The following is a 14,732-nucleotide window of genomic DNA, read 5'->3' as shown; positions in this document are numbered from 1 at the left end:
GGCTTTTCTTAGTTGATAAGTTTTTAATTACATTTTCAATTTCATTGGTTGATATTGGATTGTTCAGAATTTTTAGGTCTTCTTCGTTCAACTTTGGTAATTCATATGTATCTAGGAATCTGTCCATTTCTTCTGTGTTGTCCATCTTATTGGTGTATAGGTTCTGGAAGTAGGTATTGATGATCCTCTGGATTGCTGCTGGGTCTGTTGTAATTTCACCCTTTTCATTCCTAATTGCATAGATTTGGGCCTTTTCTTTCCTTTTTCTGACAAGGTTGGCTAAAGGTTTGTCAATTTTGTTGATTCTTTCGAAGAACCAACTCTTGGTTTCATTGATTTTTTGTATCATTCTCTTAGTCTCCACTGCATGGATTTCTCCTCTGATCTTTATAATTTTCTCCCATGTATGAGCTTTGGGGTTGTGCTGCTCTTCTTTTTCTAGAAGCTTGAGGTTCAGCATCAGGTTGTTTAATTGGGCTCGTTCTGTTTTCCTAATATGCATATTCACTGCTATGAATTTCCCCCTTAAGACTGCTTTCATTGTGTCCCATAGATTCTGATATGTTGTATTGTCATTGTCATTTAATCGAAGGAACTGTCTGATTTCTTCTTTAATTTCCTCTGTGACCCATTGGTTATTCAGAAGTGTGTTGTTCAATTTCTACATGTTTATGAAATTTTTTGAGTTTCTTTTGCTGTGGATCTCCAATTTCATCGCACTATGGTCTGATAATTTACAGGGGATAACTTCAATTCCTTTGCACTTACTTAAACATGTTCTATGTGTGAGTATGTGGTCTATTTTGGAGAATGACCCATGTGCAGCTGAGAAGAATGTGTATTCTGATTTTGTGAGGTGGAAGACTGTAAACATCTGTTAAGTTCATTTGTTCAAGAGTTCTATTAAGTTCTAGTATTTCATTACTTATTTTTTGTCTAGTTGATCTATCTATTTGTGACAGTGGGGTGTTGAGGTCCCCCACTACAATTGTATTAGTGCATATATGACTTTTCATGTCCATTAGTATTTGTTTTATATAGTTGGGTGCACTAGTGTTTGGTGCATAGATATTTATGATTGTGATCTCTTCCTCTTGGATTGTTCCCTTTACAAGGATGTAGTGTCCTTCTTTGTCTCTCTTAATCAGTGTTGCTTTGAAATACACTTTGTCTGCAAATAGGTTAGCTACCCCTACTTTTTTCCAGGTTCCTGTCACATGGAGTATTGTTTTCCATCCTTTGACTTTCAGTGTATGAATTTATTTTTTAATTAAGTGTTTTTCTTTTATGCAGCATATTGGTTGATTTTGCTTCTTGACTCATTCTGCCAGTCTATTTCTTTTGATTGGTGAATTGAGATCATTAACTTTGATGGTTATAACTGAAATGTATTGACTTGTCATTGCCATGACTTTTTCTTTTTGTTGGGTTCTCCCCCTTTACTTTTAATTTCTTGTCATGCCAGATGGGTTCATTCTGCTTTGCTTCCTGGGGTTGTGATCCTCAATGTCTGTTCCTAGGATATTGTGTAAAATTCTTTGGAGTGCTGGTTTGGTATTCACAAAGTTCCTAAGGTGCTCTTTGTTATGAAAGTATCTTATTTCTCCATCAATTTTGAAAGATAGTTTTGCAGGGTACATCAATCTGGGTTGGAGGCTGTTTTCTTTTAGGGCTTGGAATATGTCACTCCAAGCTCTTCTTGCCTTGATGATTTGTGTTGAGAAGTCTGCTGTGATTCTGATGGGCTTTCCTTTGTATGTGATTTGTTTCTTTTCTCTAACTGCTTGTAGAACTTTGTTCTTCTGTTGAGTTTCTGGAATCTTAACAATTATATGCCTATGTGTGGATTTTTTTTTTGATCAAGGCTATTTGAAGTCCTATATGCCTCACTTATCTGTATGTCAATTTCTTTTCCCCTGCTTGGGAAGTTTTCTGCCATTACTTCTGTGAAGAGATTTTTTATGTCATCTGCACTCTCTCCTGTTTCTTCATTGACTCCCATCAGTCTTATGTTATTCTTCTTTGCATCATCTAGCAGCTGCTGGATTGATTTCTCATGTTCCCTTATAATTTTGAAGCAATTTTTCTTTTCCTGGTCATTAATTGCAATCTTATCTTCTATATCTGAAATTCTATCCTCACATTGGCTCATTCTGCTATGTAGACTTTCAATGGAGTTTTTCATCTCCTGGAAATCTATTTGCAACTGTTTTATGGATTCCATTTGTTTCCTATGTTGGGATTCCATCATGTTCCTCAGCTCCTCTCTAGATATATTAATCATGCCTTGCACTAGGAGCACAATTTCTCCTGTTATCTGAGATATTATTTCTGATTTCATTTTTTCCAGATCCCCTTTTGTTGCCCGTTCAGTGGGTCCAGGTGGTTGAGTATCAGAGTGTTCCATCTCATTTCCCTTTGGGGTTGTTGTAGGTGATCTGAAAGTCTGGTTTTGAGACTTATTTATGTGTTTTTTCATTTCAACTGGGGGGGCGGGGGTGCTGTTTGCTCCCGCATGTATCACCTCTTCTGAGCTGGGAGAGGTAGTAGGGATGGTGGCCGGGAAGTCCCTTCCTCTGGGCTGGGAGTGGCAGGATCTTTGATTTATATATATAAAATGGAGTACAGAAAGACAAACAAGAGATATTTATAGCTAAATGGATGCATATTGAGGCCATACTCTTAAGTAAAATAAATAGGACACACATGTGTAAATATTAAATTGTTTTTCTGGTGTGAAAAACTGAAAGTGTAAATAAATACCAAAATGTATAATAGATATTGTGAAATAGGAAGAAAATGTTCAAAAGGGAAGGGGAAGTAAGGAGGGGGAGCAGGGGGAAAGGAAAGAGAGGGAAGAAAAAAATGAAAAAAGAAAGAAAAACAGAAACAAAGCTTAGGTAAATTGGGAGAGATGGATGATGAAAGGAGGGAAGAGGAATGGGAAAAAATAAGAACCAAGATAGATCATGCACAAGTACAAATTTCCAATAATGTATGTGATCATAAGGTACACCTAAAATGTACCAATAAACTTAAAAAAAAAGAATGGAATCACAACTATGAAAAGCGATGTTAAAGAGGGTTTTAGCGCCTTACTGAGGATAAAAGGAGATCTGGTTGGGGTGGAGGTAGAAGCAGTGGTGAGAAAATGGCAAGGATGACTTCCCCACTGGTGGCACAGTAAAATTTATTTGTTGTTATGACTTTCACATAGTAATTAAATACATAAAAGACCAAACACTGTCAAGATGGCCATATGTAGTTTAGAAAACAGCTGGTTCCAGTTCAATTATACAAATGTTCATTCAGGTTAAAAATGAGTTTCTTTTTTTTTCCAGTAAGTTTATTGGTATTTCAGGTATATAATATAATGACATTCATCATTGGGAATTTGTACCTTTACATGACGTATCTTGCCTCTTATTTTTTTTCCCATTCCCCTTCCCTCCCTTCAAACTCTCCACCATTCTCTACACACAAAAAACTTTGTTTTTGTTTTTTCCTTTTCTCATATTTTTTTCCTTTCCCTTCTTAGCCATAAAGAATGAGAAACTAAAGACATTTATAGATAAATGGATAAACATTGAGGCTACACTCTTAAGTGAAATAAATAGGACACATGTGTGTAAATACTGAATAGTTTCTCTGGTGTGAGAAACTGAAAGTGTAAATGAGGATCAAAATGTATAATAAATAATGTGAAATACAAGTGAGTGGGCCGGGGATTTAGCTCAGTGGTTTCATCAACTGCCTCGCAAGTGCAAGGACCCGAGTTCGATCCCTGGTACCAAAAAAAAAAAACCAAAACCCAAAATACATATGTTAATAAAGCTATAAAAATATTTGTTTAAAAAAATACAGGTGAGTTTCTTTTTAATGGTTTTAATCTTATTTTTCAGTCCTCAAGGTTTGCACAGTTCAGTAGAAATGTCTTTGCCATTTTTAAATCCTCAGGCACATGATGTTTAGCAGTTCTCAGGAAATAAATGAAATCAATGTAAAGTCCTGTAACAACAGAGCACAATTTCACAGAAAGAAATTTGATGAGCTCATTGCAAGTTTGATTCAGTTTACCTAAAAGATCTATACATGAAGCATGAAACAGTATTAAATTTCATTTCTTTTAAAATTTTTATCACACATTTTTGTGCAAGGGTTCTGTTGATTTCTTTGGTTTTAAACATTATAGCTCTGTTTGGCCTAAATATATATAGTTCTATTTGTAGCAAATATCAAAATTTGTATCAAAAATCAAAATTTTAAAAGGTAAAAATGGAATTATTGCTTCAATACAAAAAAAGTGCAGCTCATTTGGGTGCTATTATTGGTTTTCTTCTATTGGAAAAGTATCCTGGAAATCAAGAAATGTACCCCAAAGGTCCTCTATTGAAGTATAATTTGGTTGTACATTATTATCTGTTAATATGTTCCTGCCTTCACCAAAGATTTTTGATTTTGTCTCTACAAAACAACAACAACAAAAAGTGAAATAGCATAAATAAATAAGTCTACCTAAGGGAATACAATAAATAGGCTTCCAGATAGGAATAAAGAATATTATGACATAAAGCCCATCAGTGCTGTACAATTAAACAATACCTTTGGATATTCAAGGTCTCTAAACATAGCCTTCATTTTAGGATGGTTTTCAGCTGACAGCAAAAGAGAACACATTTCTATTACTCTCAACTAAAAATGAAAATATAGTGGAAGGAATTGTAAATTCTGCCTTCTGGAAATGTACCTAGGTATGTATGAGCATTAGCTTTTGACCTGTGCCTAGTTGTAGAGTATCTTAAGGATTAAAAAAAAATCATAATATTCCTTCAATTCTTAGTGGTTTCTTGGTCTCCAAAGTGGTTTCTTTAAGAGAAGAAATCAGACTCAAAAGTTTTGCTGCCTTCTCTTTTTTGCATCCATCACATCCAGAATTGGTTGTCTTTTTGTAGTGTATCTTTGACGAAGTTCTTCTATTTCATATTCCATCATGGGGTCCAGTACTTTTAACCTCATCTGCAGTTCTTCTAAACTTAGATTTTTTAGAAAGTCAAAGTCTCCATCTTGAGGAACTTTCCAGTTTCAGAAAAAACATTTTTGGACATAGGGAATGGCTCATGCACATTGTGATTACAGTTTTCATGACTTATTCTTTCGGCATGTTCCGTGCGTGACTCGCGACCTTGGTACGGTGCCTCCATGACTCTAATTCTTTTTTTTTTTTTTTGGTACCGGTGATGGAACTCAGGTCCTTGCACTTGCTCAGCAGGTGGCGAAACCACTGAGCTAAATCCCCGGCCCCATGACTCTTATTCTTGAAGTCCGGCTTATCTAAGTAGTCCACAAAAGATGGTCTCTGTACTTATGGTGAAGTTGCATTTCTTTTCATAGTTCCATCTTCTTCCTCCTCATCCTCACTGTTTATAACCGTGCTTCCCAAGTCAGATCCTAGCATCGTGCTGTTATTTTTGATTATAGTCTGGGCCCCTTCACTCATGGTGCTTGTGGCCTGCATCTTGCCTATACTTTCTGAACTCGCCTTCACCATGGTGTGAGAATCCAGCTTATCTTCAGTCGAATTTTCTTCTTTCCCTTCTAATTCTCGCTGCTGTTCTTTATGTCTTTTAGCTTTGCTCTCCATAGCTTTTGTGATTAGGTCTCTTCATATTGATACAGGTTTTGCATTCTTGATAAAAGGATGCTGTAAAAGCTGTGTTGCAGTGGCCGTCTTCTAGATTCTTCACTAAACACGTTTTAAGAAAATTGGTGAAATCAGCAGACCAATGTTCAGGCTTCCTGAATGTTGGTGGTGGATTTGTGGGAATCATACAAATAGCCCTCATTAGATGTATATTAGCATAAGGAGGTTTTCCTTTAGCCATTTCTATAGAAATAATGCCAAGTGGCCAGATGTCAGCCACAGAGGTATAGCTTATTTCCTAAATTACTTCAGGAGCCGTCCAAAATGGAGTTCCTATCACAGTATTGCATTTTACCATTGTATCTGTTAACTGACCAGCTACTCCAAAATCTGCCAATTTTGCATGTCCTTCTGTATTGAGGAGAATATTTCCAGCTTTTATAGCTCTATGTATTTTTCTCATAAAGTGCAAATATCCTGATACTTTCAATGTAGTTTTAGAATGGTTGCAATTTCATCTTCTGTTAAACCATACGTAAATACACATATATACACTCTGCTTATAATCCATTGATCTGCAGAGGAAGAGAACTGATACTCTACTGTAAAAATGGCCAGTGAGTAGACATTTTAAAATCCTTTCCCACATGAAAAGATTCTGTCGTTTCATAATCTAATCATGTCTGAGACAGAGCCAGCTCCGCAGTACTCCATAACAATCCAGAGGTCTGTGTTCTGAAAGTAACTCCCATAGTACTTAAAATACATGGGCTGTAGCATTGTTGCATTATGGAAATTTCTTTGATGATTTCCTGAAGATCAGACTCAACAGGTACTTGTAATTGCAACAACTTGGCTGTATTCTTTATGTATTGCTTTAAAAACACTTCCATAAGACCCTTCTCTAAGTTTCTCTAAGACATCAAAAACTTCAGGCTGCTTAGTCAAACTATCTCCATTCAGCTTTTTTAGCTTTCTCCTAGGCACCGGTGGTGGCTCCATGGCAGTCTGGAGCAGAAAGAGGTACTGGGTGGACCCTGAAGGCTGGAGGGAGGAAAGGAGCCGGGGCATTGGCCAGCCCAGCCCGAGTAACCATAGAGGGAAACTCTGGGAACGGACGAACTTTCCCAGGACAGATCTCCCTTCAGCTCCTGAGCGAGGCTCCTCCCACCTCTATGTCTAAAATATTATTGCAACCTGTAAGCAACATAAGAATGATCAATAAGATATTTTGGATTATTTTTTCATTGTAAGTTACAATAAGAGGTAGTCATATTATGACTCAAACTAGTCATATTATGAGAGCTCACTATCTTTGCGTGGCCAGAGGTTCCCACACTGGGTAGTATTGGCCTTGATCCCAAGGAGTTTTTACCTGCTCATTCAGAGCACTCTTGGATGTCTGTGGTGGGAATCAGGAAAGAGGAAAATCACTTTTATTTGGAGTTAGGCAGGGGAAGAAGCAGCTCCCTGAGCTCAGGGCCACCTCCATCCACCCCAATTTGCATCATTGTACTCTTGGCTTTTGTGGACATCTTCTGGACACCTCTGTGGACATTGTGGACACCACTGGAGAATCTGTGACTTCTAGGCACATTTAGGATTGCTGAGGCATGACTATAGAGTGTGCCCAATCAGCATCAGAGCTTGCTATCCTTTTTGCTGTGAACACTCCTGATGTTATTAAAAAATTTCTACCTAGGGCAACAAATGGAGTGAAGAATAAAGCCAACTTCATTTCTGGTGGTGACAGTAAAATATAAGTTATACATGCTCAGTGAATTTCTTATGGCGAATGCCAGCTTTGGAGGAAAAGCTGCAGGTTATGAGGGTGTTCACAGAGGTAGGGATTCAAGAAGGTAGCTGTTGTGTGCTCAGGGATGTTAAATTTTTGCCACATGCAACTGGAATCCTGGAATTCTTTGTATTGCAAGGAATTAATCTCCTTTATTTGTAGTGGACATTACCATATCTAGGTGACCAGCACACATATCCCCTTCTTTTGAAGCAATTTCTCCATTTTCCTTTCAAGACCAACCCTGTCCCACTGCTACATAAGCTTGACCATCATTTTTTCTTTTCTGGGACTCTGAATTTTGGGGGTCTGATGAAAGAATGAAACAGTTGGTGTTAGCAAAAGAGAGCATATTGAGTTCTCATCTGCTGCCTGCTCCACAACCATTGTGAGATCCCACTTTTCCTTTTATTCCCCGAGCTCTTCCACATCCTCCCAGTGGATTCTGTTTTTCTGCTTTCTGGGTTAGCTGGAATCAGTTTCTGTTGCTCTGAAACCCATGCAAATAAGATTCACATTTTGAGCAGAAAGTGGGGAGAGGTATGGCTCATGACCTGTAGCCTGGGAGAACCAACAATAGGAAAAGGGAAAGATGAGTAGTTAAACCAGAGATCCTCCTTCAAGCCTCCAGTGATGGCCAAGGGTGGGGCAGCCTCATTGTGTTCAGGGTATTTTCTTGTCTCCCTTCTCCCTTCTTCCTTAGAAAGGAGAATTATGATCCTCCTGTGCTGAAGTAGTGTGGCTGGCCCAGGTTTCAGAGGCAGCTGAGAAAAGCCTGGGCCAGGCCAGCCCTGTATCTATGCTTGACAGTGCTGCTTTCAATATCTGAGAGAAGTCAAAGAAATGTTAACATTTCAGCTGTTTCTTTAGCCCTCTAGGTTCTTAGGATTTTATTTTAAGAACTGGAAGAGACCTTCGATCATCTCTTCCCTCATTCTTTTCTATGATCTCCCTGGGAAGTACGATCAGCCCCAGATAGGGGTGATGAATTGCTATGGATGTTCACGGAGAATTTAGTTAGGGCTTGCTCTTTGGGCTTCCAGTTGTATATTGTGTACCCTGGGTGTTCTCTGTGAAGTCACTGGGCCAGTAGCATCAGCACCACCTGGAACTGCTTGGTATCACAGAATTTCAGGCTCATTTTGGAGAGAATCATAATCATAATTGGAATCTGCATCTTAGCAGTTTTCCTAGGCGATTCTATGCACATCATAGTAGCATAGACTAGCATCCACCAGCATCATTACATACCTGGTCTGCCAATATTCTGTGTTTGTGGAGGAAGCAGTTGTTCAATAAAGAAAGGTCCACTGTCTATTATTCTCAAAGACTGGATCCCTTTTTGAGTTCTTCATTCTAGAGCTCTGTTGAGGGTCATCCCCACAAATGAAATTTAAGTTCTTTATATTTGCTTAGTAAAAACACCTGTGTGTTACACCTGAGGACTTCACAGCTAATTATTCTTTCCTGTTGGTAATGGAAAAGAATTAGGCCTGATCCTAATTAGTGAGTTTATTAATCTATCCTTTGACCCTTTTCACCAATATCCATACTCAAATTTTATTTTTTAACAACATATTAAATTATGAATATGGTTCATAGATTTTTTTTCCCCAAGACACAATGGCTGTTCATGTGTCCTGATGCCATCCCTGTGTCCCTCATTGGTGCATAGTTTGACTTTTTCTGGAAGTCTACAGGGTGGTTGGAGAAATAAGATCATCCTCAGGTCTGCATTTTATAGGAGAGGGAAACAAGCCCCAGGAAAATGTATTTTTGGATTCTCAGGGACTAACCTAGGGAGTAGGCTCAGGAAAGGTTGAAAGGTGCCAGGTCACAATGGGACGCTGAAGTTAACTCTGTGCAGAGCAAGCAGGCCCTGCTGGAGAAATCTGCTCACAAGTACAGTGCTTAGCCTCATGTAGTGTGGCCTACAGAGACTGAAGTCTGGAAGTGAAATCATGAGTTGAGGTTCAGATAGGCACAATGATCCCTAAAGGCCCAACTCTGAGAGAGAAAGGAGAAGTCTCCTTACTCAGGACTTATCCTTTACAGAACTTTAAGTTTTTACACATGTCCCACGAGGTTGATATTATGATTTATAATTTACAGATAAGGAAGATGAGGCTAACACAAGTTAGAAAAGCCACCTAAGATCACACTGCTGGAAGTGTGGGCATTAGAACACAGGGCTGCCTCAGCTGGTGCCCATCTGCCTCATCTTATACTGTGTCCACTGCCCAGGATTCCTGACCCTTCTGCATGAGTTCAGTCTTTGTTAAAGTGATGGTGGAGCTGTAGGAAGAGACAGAATGGCTCCAGTTTCAGAAGGGAGGTGTACAAAAGCAAAATGAATGGTCTATCAAAGCCACAAAGCAGGAGGAGTAGCAGGGATGAATCTAGGAAGTGATTTTTAGTGCTGGGCACTCTTCTCTGAACCAGGATGGGGAGGAGAGAGTGTTTCTCTGAACCATCCTGAGGCATGAGGCTAAGTAGCAAGAAAGCTCACATGTTGGGGCTGAGGAAAGGTAGAAGAGGGAGAGGGGAATGGTAGGGCCAGGCATCAGGAGATGTTGACTCTGTTGAAGCAAAATATCCGGCTTTCCCTCTCATCAACCTGGCAAAGAAACTGACCTGGAAAAGAAGACCTAGTGGTCCTGGAGGTCAGGAATTAAGACCCTACTCATTTCGGTCCTTGACCCACAATAGGCTTGGCCATGAGTGTTCACAGTGGAAAGCCAGAGAGTGAGGCAGAGTTTTCAGGATGCTGCTATTCTCTGTTCTCTAAGGATAGAAACTTTGGGTGACCCCAACAGCTGAGCCCTAGGCTATGTCTGACTTGCACCAACTACCCTAGAGCTCACAGACTCCTCCAAGCTGCCATTTCTGCCTTCACCTCTCCAACTCAGCCCTGAGCATTTCTCCAGAACTTCCTGTTTGTCTGTGCTGGTTGTACAGACAAGTAGGTCCCACCCAAGGTCATCTGGAGGAGCCCTGAAGAGAGGGATGGGGATCAGTTCTGCTCCCCAAAGTTCTTCCACCCACACAGGGGCTCTCTGGGCTTCATCACTCCCATGAGCTCTTGTAGCCTGTAGAGCAGAGGCCTTGTATCCAAGTCAGCCAATAAGAAGGTCAAGGTGACCCAGAAAGGCTTATGGCCAAGATCCTTAATTTTTTTTTTTTTTTTGGTCTGATTTTTCACTTTCCAAAAAGGCCGAACAGCAATGACTTCAGGACATGGTGTTCCAGAGAAAACTGGGAGAGGAACAAAGCCTTCCTTGGTTGGGGAGATGGAGCAAAGTCATGCAGGGAGTGAAGTTTTCCAATCTCCCTAAAGAGTGTCACCAGGGTCAGGAGACTCACAGGTGCTGGGTTGGTAGGGGCTGTGAAAGGGGACAGAATGAATGTTCCTGGAGGGCAGGGACTAAGTTAATACCAGCTTTGGAAAATTTCCAGCATGTGGGCCTGGAAAATGTTCCTACTGCAAAACAGTTTTCTGGGCGGCTGACATTTTTTCCCAACTTGTCCAAGAGGGCAAAGGCTGAAGTCACCAGGAGAGGATATGTCTGCACTGACTAGCCTCAGGCTGTTTGCCATATGCTTGTGCTCATGATTAATTAGTGTTTGGACAATTGCCAAAATATACCATTGTATTAGAACATTTTAGTGTCTTGGTTTGGGGATACTGTGATACAGTCATGCAAATGACATGAAAACACACTTCAAGGTAAGGGTTTAGGAACTGTGAACAACTTGGTTTTGAGCTCCTTTTCTCACTACATCTCTCTACTATTGGCTCCTATGGGACACTGGTCTGTGACAATGTATGGGAGAAGACAAACAGGACACCAAAATGGCAGACTTCTAACAAGTCTCAAGAAGGAAGATGTTATTACCACTGTATTTACAAAGTTGTCCTTTCCTTTGTCTCTGTCCTTTGATGAGCTACAGTCTGGCCCTTGGGTTGTTAGCCCAATCTCTTTTCTGTTGGCTTCTATTTGAGTGTGGCCATCATGAGCACCAGCAGAAGATTAGAGAAACATCAGGGCATTTGTCCCTGAGACTCTGGCAACAGCTGTGATCCTTCTTAATGCAGTGCTTACTAGGGTGTCTGCCCACCAAAACACAGTTCTGGCTTTCCTTGGGTTCCTGTTGTCCTTTTGCCTCAGCAGATATAAGGGTCTGAAGTCACCAGTGTTAGGCGTTAAGTGCCTAGCAAATAGTTCCTTTGGTTAAGTCTCTTCATTTGAACCATCTTCAGGGATCTCTTCTCCTGCAAGGTCTTGAGAGAGTCTATAACCTGGCTGATGCCCCAGTCATAACAAGTTCCCTCCAGGAAGTAAATGCCACACACTCAGCATTATTGCTGGTCTAATTATCCCTCTGCCCTCAGTACTGTGAATTAAACCCAGGGCCTTTGCACTGAGCTATAGCCACAATCTCTTTTCTAAATTTTTATTTTTTGAGATAATATCTCCCTAAGTCACTAAGTTGTCTAGGCTTGGCTTTAACTTGCAATCCTCCTGCCTCAGCCTCCCAGTGTGGTGGGATTATTAAGTATATACCACTATGTCCGGCTTGGTTAATTCCTGACTGCTGATTGTGTCCTATAGAGGGGTCATCTTTGCACAGATGAGCAATCTGAAAGATGGCAAGACAATGGGATAAAGGTCTGGCCATCATGGTCCTGTGTGGGAGACTAACTGGTGAACCTTCTTGATAGATTCAGTCAATGCTTTGTTCATTCCCTTCTCTGGATAATGCTGCATCCTCTCTCCTAATGAATAGCTTGATTCCAAACTCTGTCTCAGTTTGCTTCCTGAAAACTCAACCTGTGGTGATAAGTTAAAAGAATTTACAGAAAGAGCAGTAAAAACTTTTTAAGAAAAACAAAGTAAGTTTTTTTGGCGGGGTGGGTTTTGCATGTTGCAAGGAGTTGGTACAGGAGCAGGGTGAAGCTGGCACCTTCTGATCAGCCATTTCACAGCTTCTTAAGGAACGATTCCAGACCAGAACTTTACATTAACTTCTAAGAAGTTCAGGGCAAAGATGAGCTTGAAGTGTCTACATGCTTGATGGTAAGATGATTTTGCATACAAACTTGAGAAGAAAATAGCTCTGAAACACTGTGTACATTCTCCAGGATTATGAGACATCATGGACCAAGAAACCTGACAGATATTACTTCAAGTGAAATGACCTGGATTTTTCTGTTGGAGCCATCTGAGAAATGAACATTCTTTCTGAATTTGACCCCTGAGGGTATGCTTCATTACCAGTCTTCCTGTCTCAAACATCCTCATATCTACACACCTGCATGAGGCTTAAACTCAGTAGCCTCCTTGAAAATACCAGGAGTTTCCCCTTCCCTTGCTCTGTCACAGGAAGGCAGTCCCTCTTCCACCCCCCACTATTGGAAACTTGATGTTGGACCTCATGCTTTTCTCATCTCTTCCTCATTATAACCTTTCCATGTGGGTGGCTGGTGGTTGAGTGTAAATATGAGTCTCATTTCCATCCTGCTGTGAGCTCTGAGGCAATAGGAAGCACTAATTAAAATTATTACCCTCTGAGAAGATAGATACTGAGAGGTGTTGTCAGATTGCTGGCCAGAGACATTATAAACCCTATCATAATCCAAGGTCCAGGTAATGAGCAGAGCCAGTTCTATAGCCAAGGACACTACCCTGCCAAATGATCAATAAGGTCCACCCAGGATCAGTAAGGTAATCCCTACTTCCAGACACACCTAAGTTTCATTATGACAGAGTTGACCCTCACAAGCAATATCCTTACTTCCAGTCTTGTCCATCTCCAGCCAAAATAACCTAAATCTAACCACTTCCATGATGATTGTCCTACCACACTGGTCTTTCTCCCTATGTCTTAACACCTTGATAGTCCTGTGTATGTGATTGGAGCACCTCTCCAATCTTAAGCCTCCATTAGTGTCACACGTATGGATCCCTCAACAGCTGGTATTCTTGGCTCATAATTGGCACTCCAAGAGAGTAGTTTCTTTCCTGTGCATTGAGACAAAAGCCTAAATGCAGTGATGGCTCATGACCAGAGTTGGGCTACCATGGGTGTTGTAAGGACAAATTACTTTTAATATTTCCCAAGTCATATTTAATGGCTTCATACCATCCCATCCTTGCCCAAGCTCATCTAGCTCAGAAACCCATTTTTTTCCAACAAAATATCAAAGGAAACATTTCAGTATTCAAAATTTTATTGAGTTGTTCAGGAGAATCCGCCAATATACATTTCTCATGTTGTCACAACTGGAATTTCACCCACACTTGATAGGTGATAGGCTCTTCTCTGGCTTTGCTCTAATTGCAGATCTCCTTGGCAGTCCCTTTCTGTTGTCCCCTTGTTACTTCCTGGTGGTGTCTGAAGTCTACTAGGGCAGAGCCCACTGTCTGGTCAACAGCGGGAGCGGCAATTGCGATTGGCTATGGAGGAAGGACAGGTTAACACTCATTAGGACACATCCACCAGAACCCTTCTGGCCCAAATATGAATGTAGTCATTGGAAATAGCCTCAGGACATGAGGATGGCCTCAGGCGAGAGGGCTGGGGAAGCAACATGTTCCTAGGTTTGCCTGCTGTCTCCTTCACCCTCTACTCACCATTATCACCGGGTTTCCTACTCTTCAGACTGCCTTTCCAGTATTTTCTTTTGCTGCCACCTCTCTTGACACCCTTGTGAGGAGTTTGGTTCTTGCCTCTTTTCATGCCTCTCTTCTTGATTTATGGCTAATAGATATTGTGATTTCTGCCAAAATGAGGGGCTTTGCAAGGTCCAGAGGTTGGGAGTCTGGGTATTTAAGGCCTTAGTCATTATGACTGCAGAGGGTTGTGGCTGCACAGATGGGTGGGGTTGGGGTGGGAGGGGCTCTTTTGTGATTTCACTAGCCTTCTTCGCAAGTTGGTCAGGTATGTGAAATAAGATGGTCTCTGTAGTGAAGCTCAAGGCTGGTCTTTAATTTTGAGGTCTTTTTAGGTTAAGTGAAAATTTCCAGATAGGTATTACGGAAAAAACCCCAGGGCATCAGGGAGTACAAGAGAGAACATTAAAATATGTGTCCTCTGCCTGTAGGACATTTCAAAGTCGTTCAGTGTGTGTGTATGGATTTGTGTTTGTCTCTCAGAACATCTGGAGGTAACAAATGTACTTGTATTTCTATAAGTACTCGACTCTAGGAGATCCAGTTCAATAGGATCAAAATGTATGTTTTCCTTTTTCATCTGACTCAAGCTTTCTCAGCAGTGATACCTTTAACATGATGG

General features: G+C 40.6%; 2 protein-coding genes and 1 pseudogene across 51 annotated transcripts in view; 1 reads left to right on the top strand and 2 right to left on the bottom strand.

Moving 5' to 3' along the window:
• Window positions 1–14,732, top strand: part of LOC101715682 (uncharacterized) — a 348,006-nt gene that overhangs the window by 140,338 nt on the left and 192,936 nt on the right. For 2 of the 50 annotated variants that reach the window (XR_015449165.1, XR_015449160.1), the window contains one exon: window positions 12,580–12,698. The exons of the other annotated variants lie outside the window; for them this stretch is intronic. The gene's annotated coding sequence lies outside the window, so the exon portion shown is untranslated. The remainder of the gene's footprint in view (window positions 1–12,579; window positions 12,699–14,732) is intronic. 50 annotated transcript variants of the gene reach the window in all.
• Window positions 4,888–6,643, bottom strand: LOC101715892 (serine/threonine-protein kinase 3-like; annotated as a pseudogene).
• Tnp1 (transition protein 1) lies at window positions 13,866–14,268 on the bottom strand. The gene is made up of 2 exons (XM_004864613.3): window positions 14,072–14,268; window positions 13,866–13,894 (listed from the first exon to the last, which is right to left on the bottom strand). Exons 1-2 carry the CDS (start codon window positions 14,175–14,177, stop codon window positions 13,866–13,868), a joined length of 135 nt encoding a protein of 44 aa, XP_004864670.1. The 5' UTR covers window positions 14,178–14,268.

This window comes from Heterocephalus glaber, unplaced genomic scaffold (genome assembly GCF_053883595.1).
Source record: "Heterocephalus glaber isolate CG9 unplaced genomic scaffold, H.glaber_assembly_v1.0 deba00000621, whole genome shotgun sequence".
Classification (NCBI taxonomy): domain Eukaryota; kingdom Metazoa; phylum Chordata; class Mammalia; order Rodentia; family Bathyergidae; genus Heterocephalus; species Heterocephalus glaber.
Note: the sequence above shows the minus strand (reverse complement) of the source record. Positions and strands in the feature narration are given on the sequence as shown.

What these genes read in the sequence shown, in the direction of transcription:
- Tnp1 (XM_004864613.3), bottom strand. Translation starts at nt 14,177, where the DNA reads ATGAAAAGAGGCAAGAACCAAACTCCTCACAAGGGTGTCAAGAGAGGT. An exon ending in TAGGAAACCCGGTGATAATG is followed by an intron (nt 13,895 to 14,071) that starts GTGAGTAGAGGG and finishes CTTCCTCCATAG; the next exon opens with CCAATCGCAATTGCCGCTCC.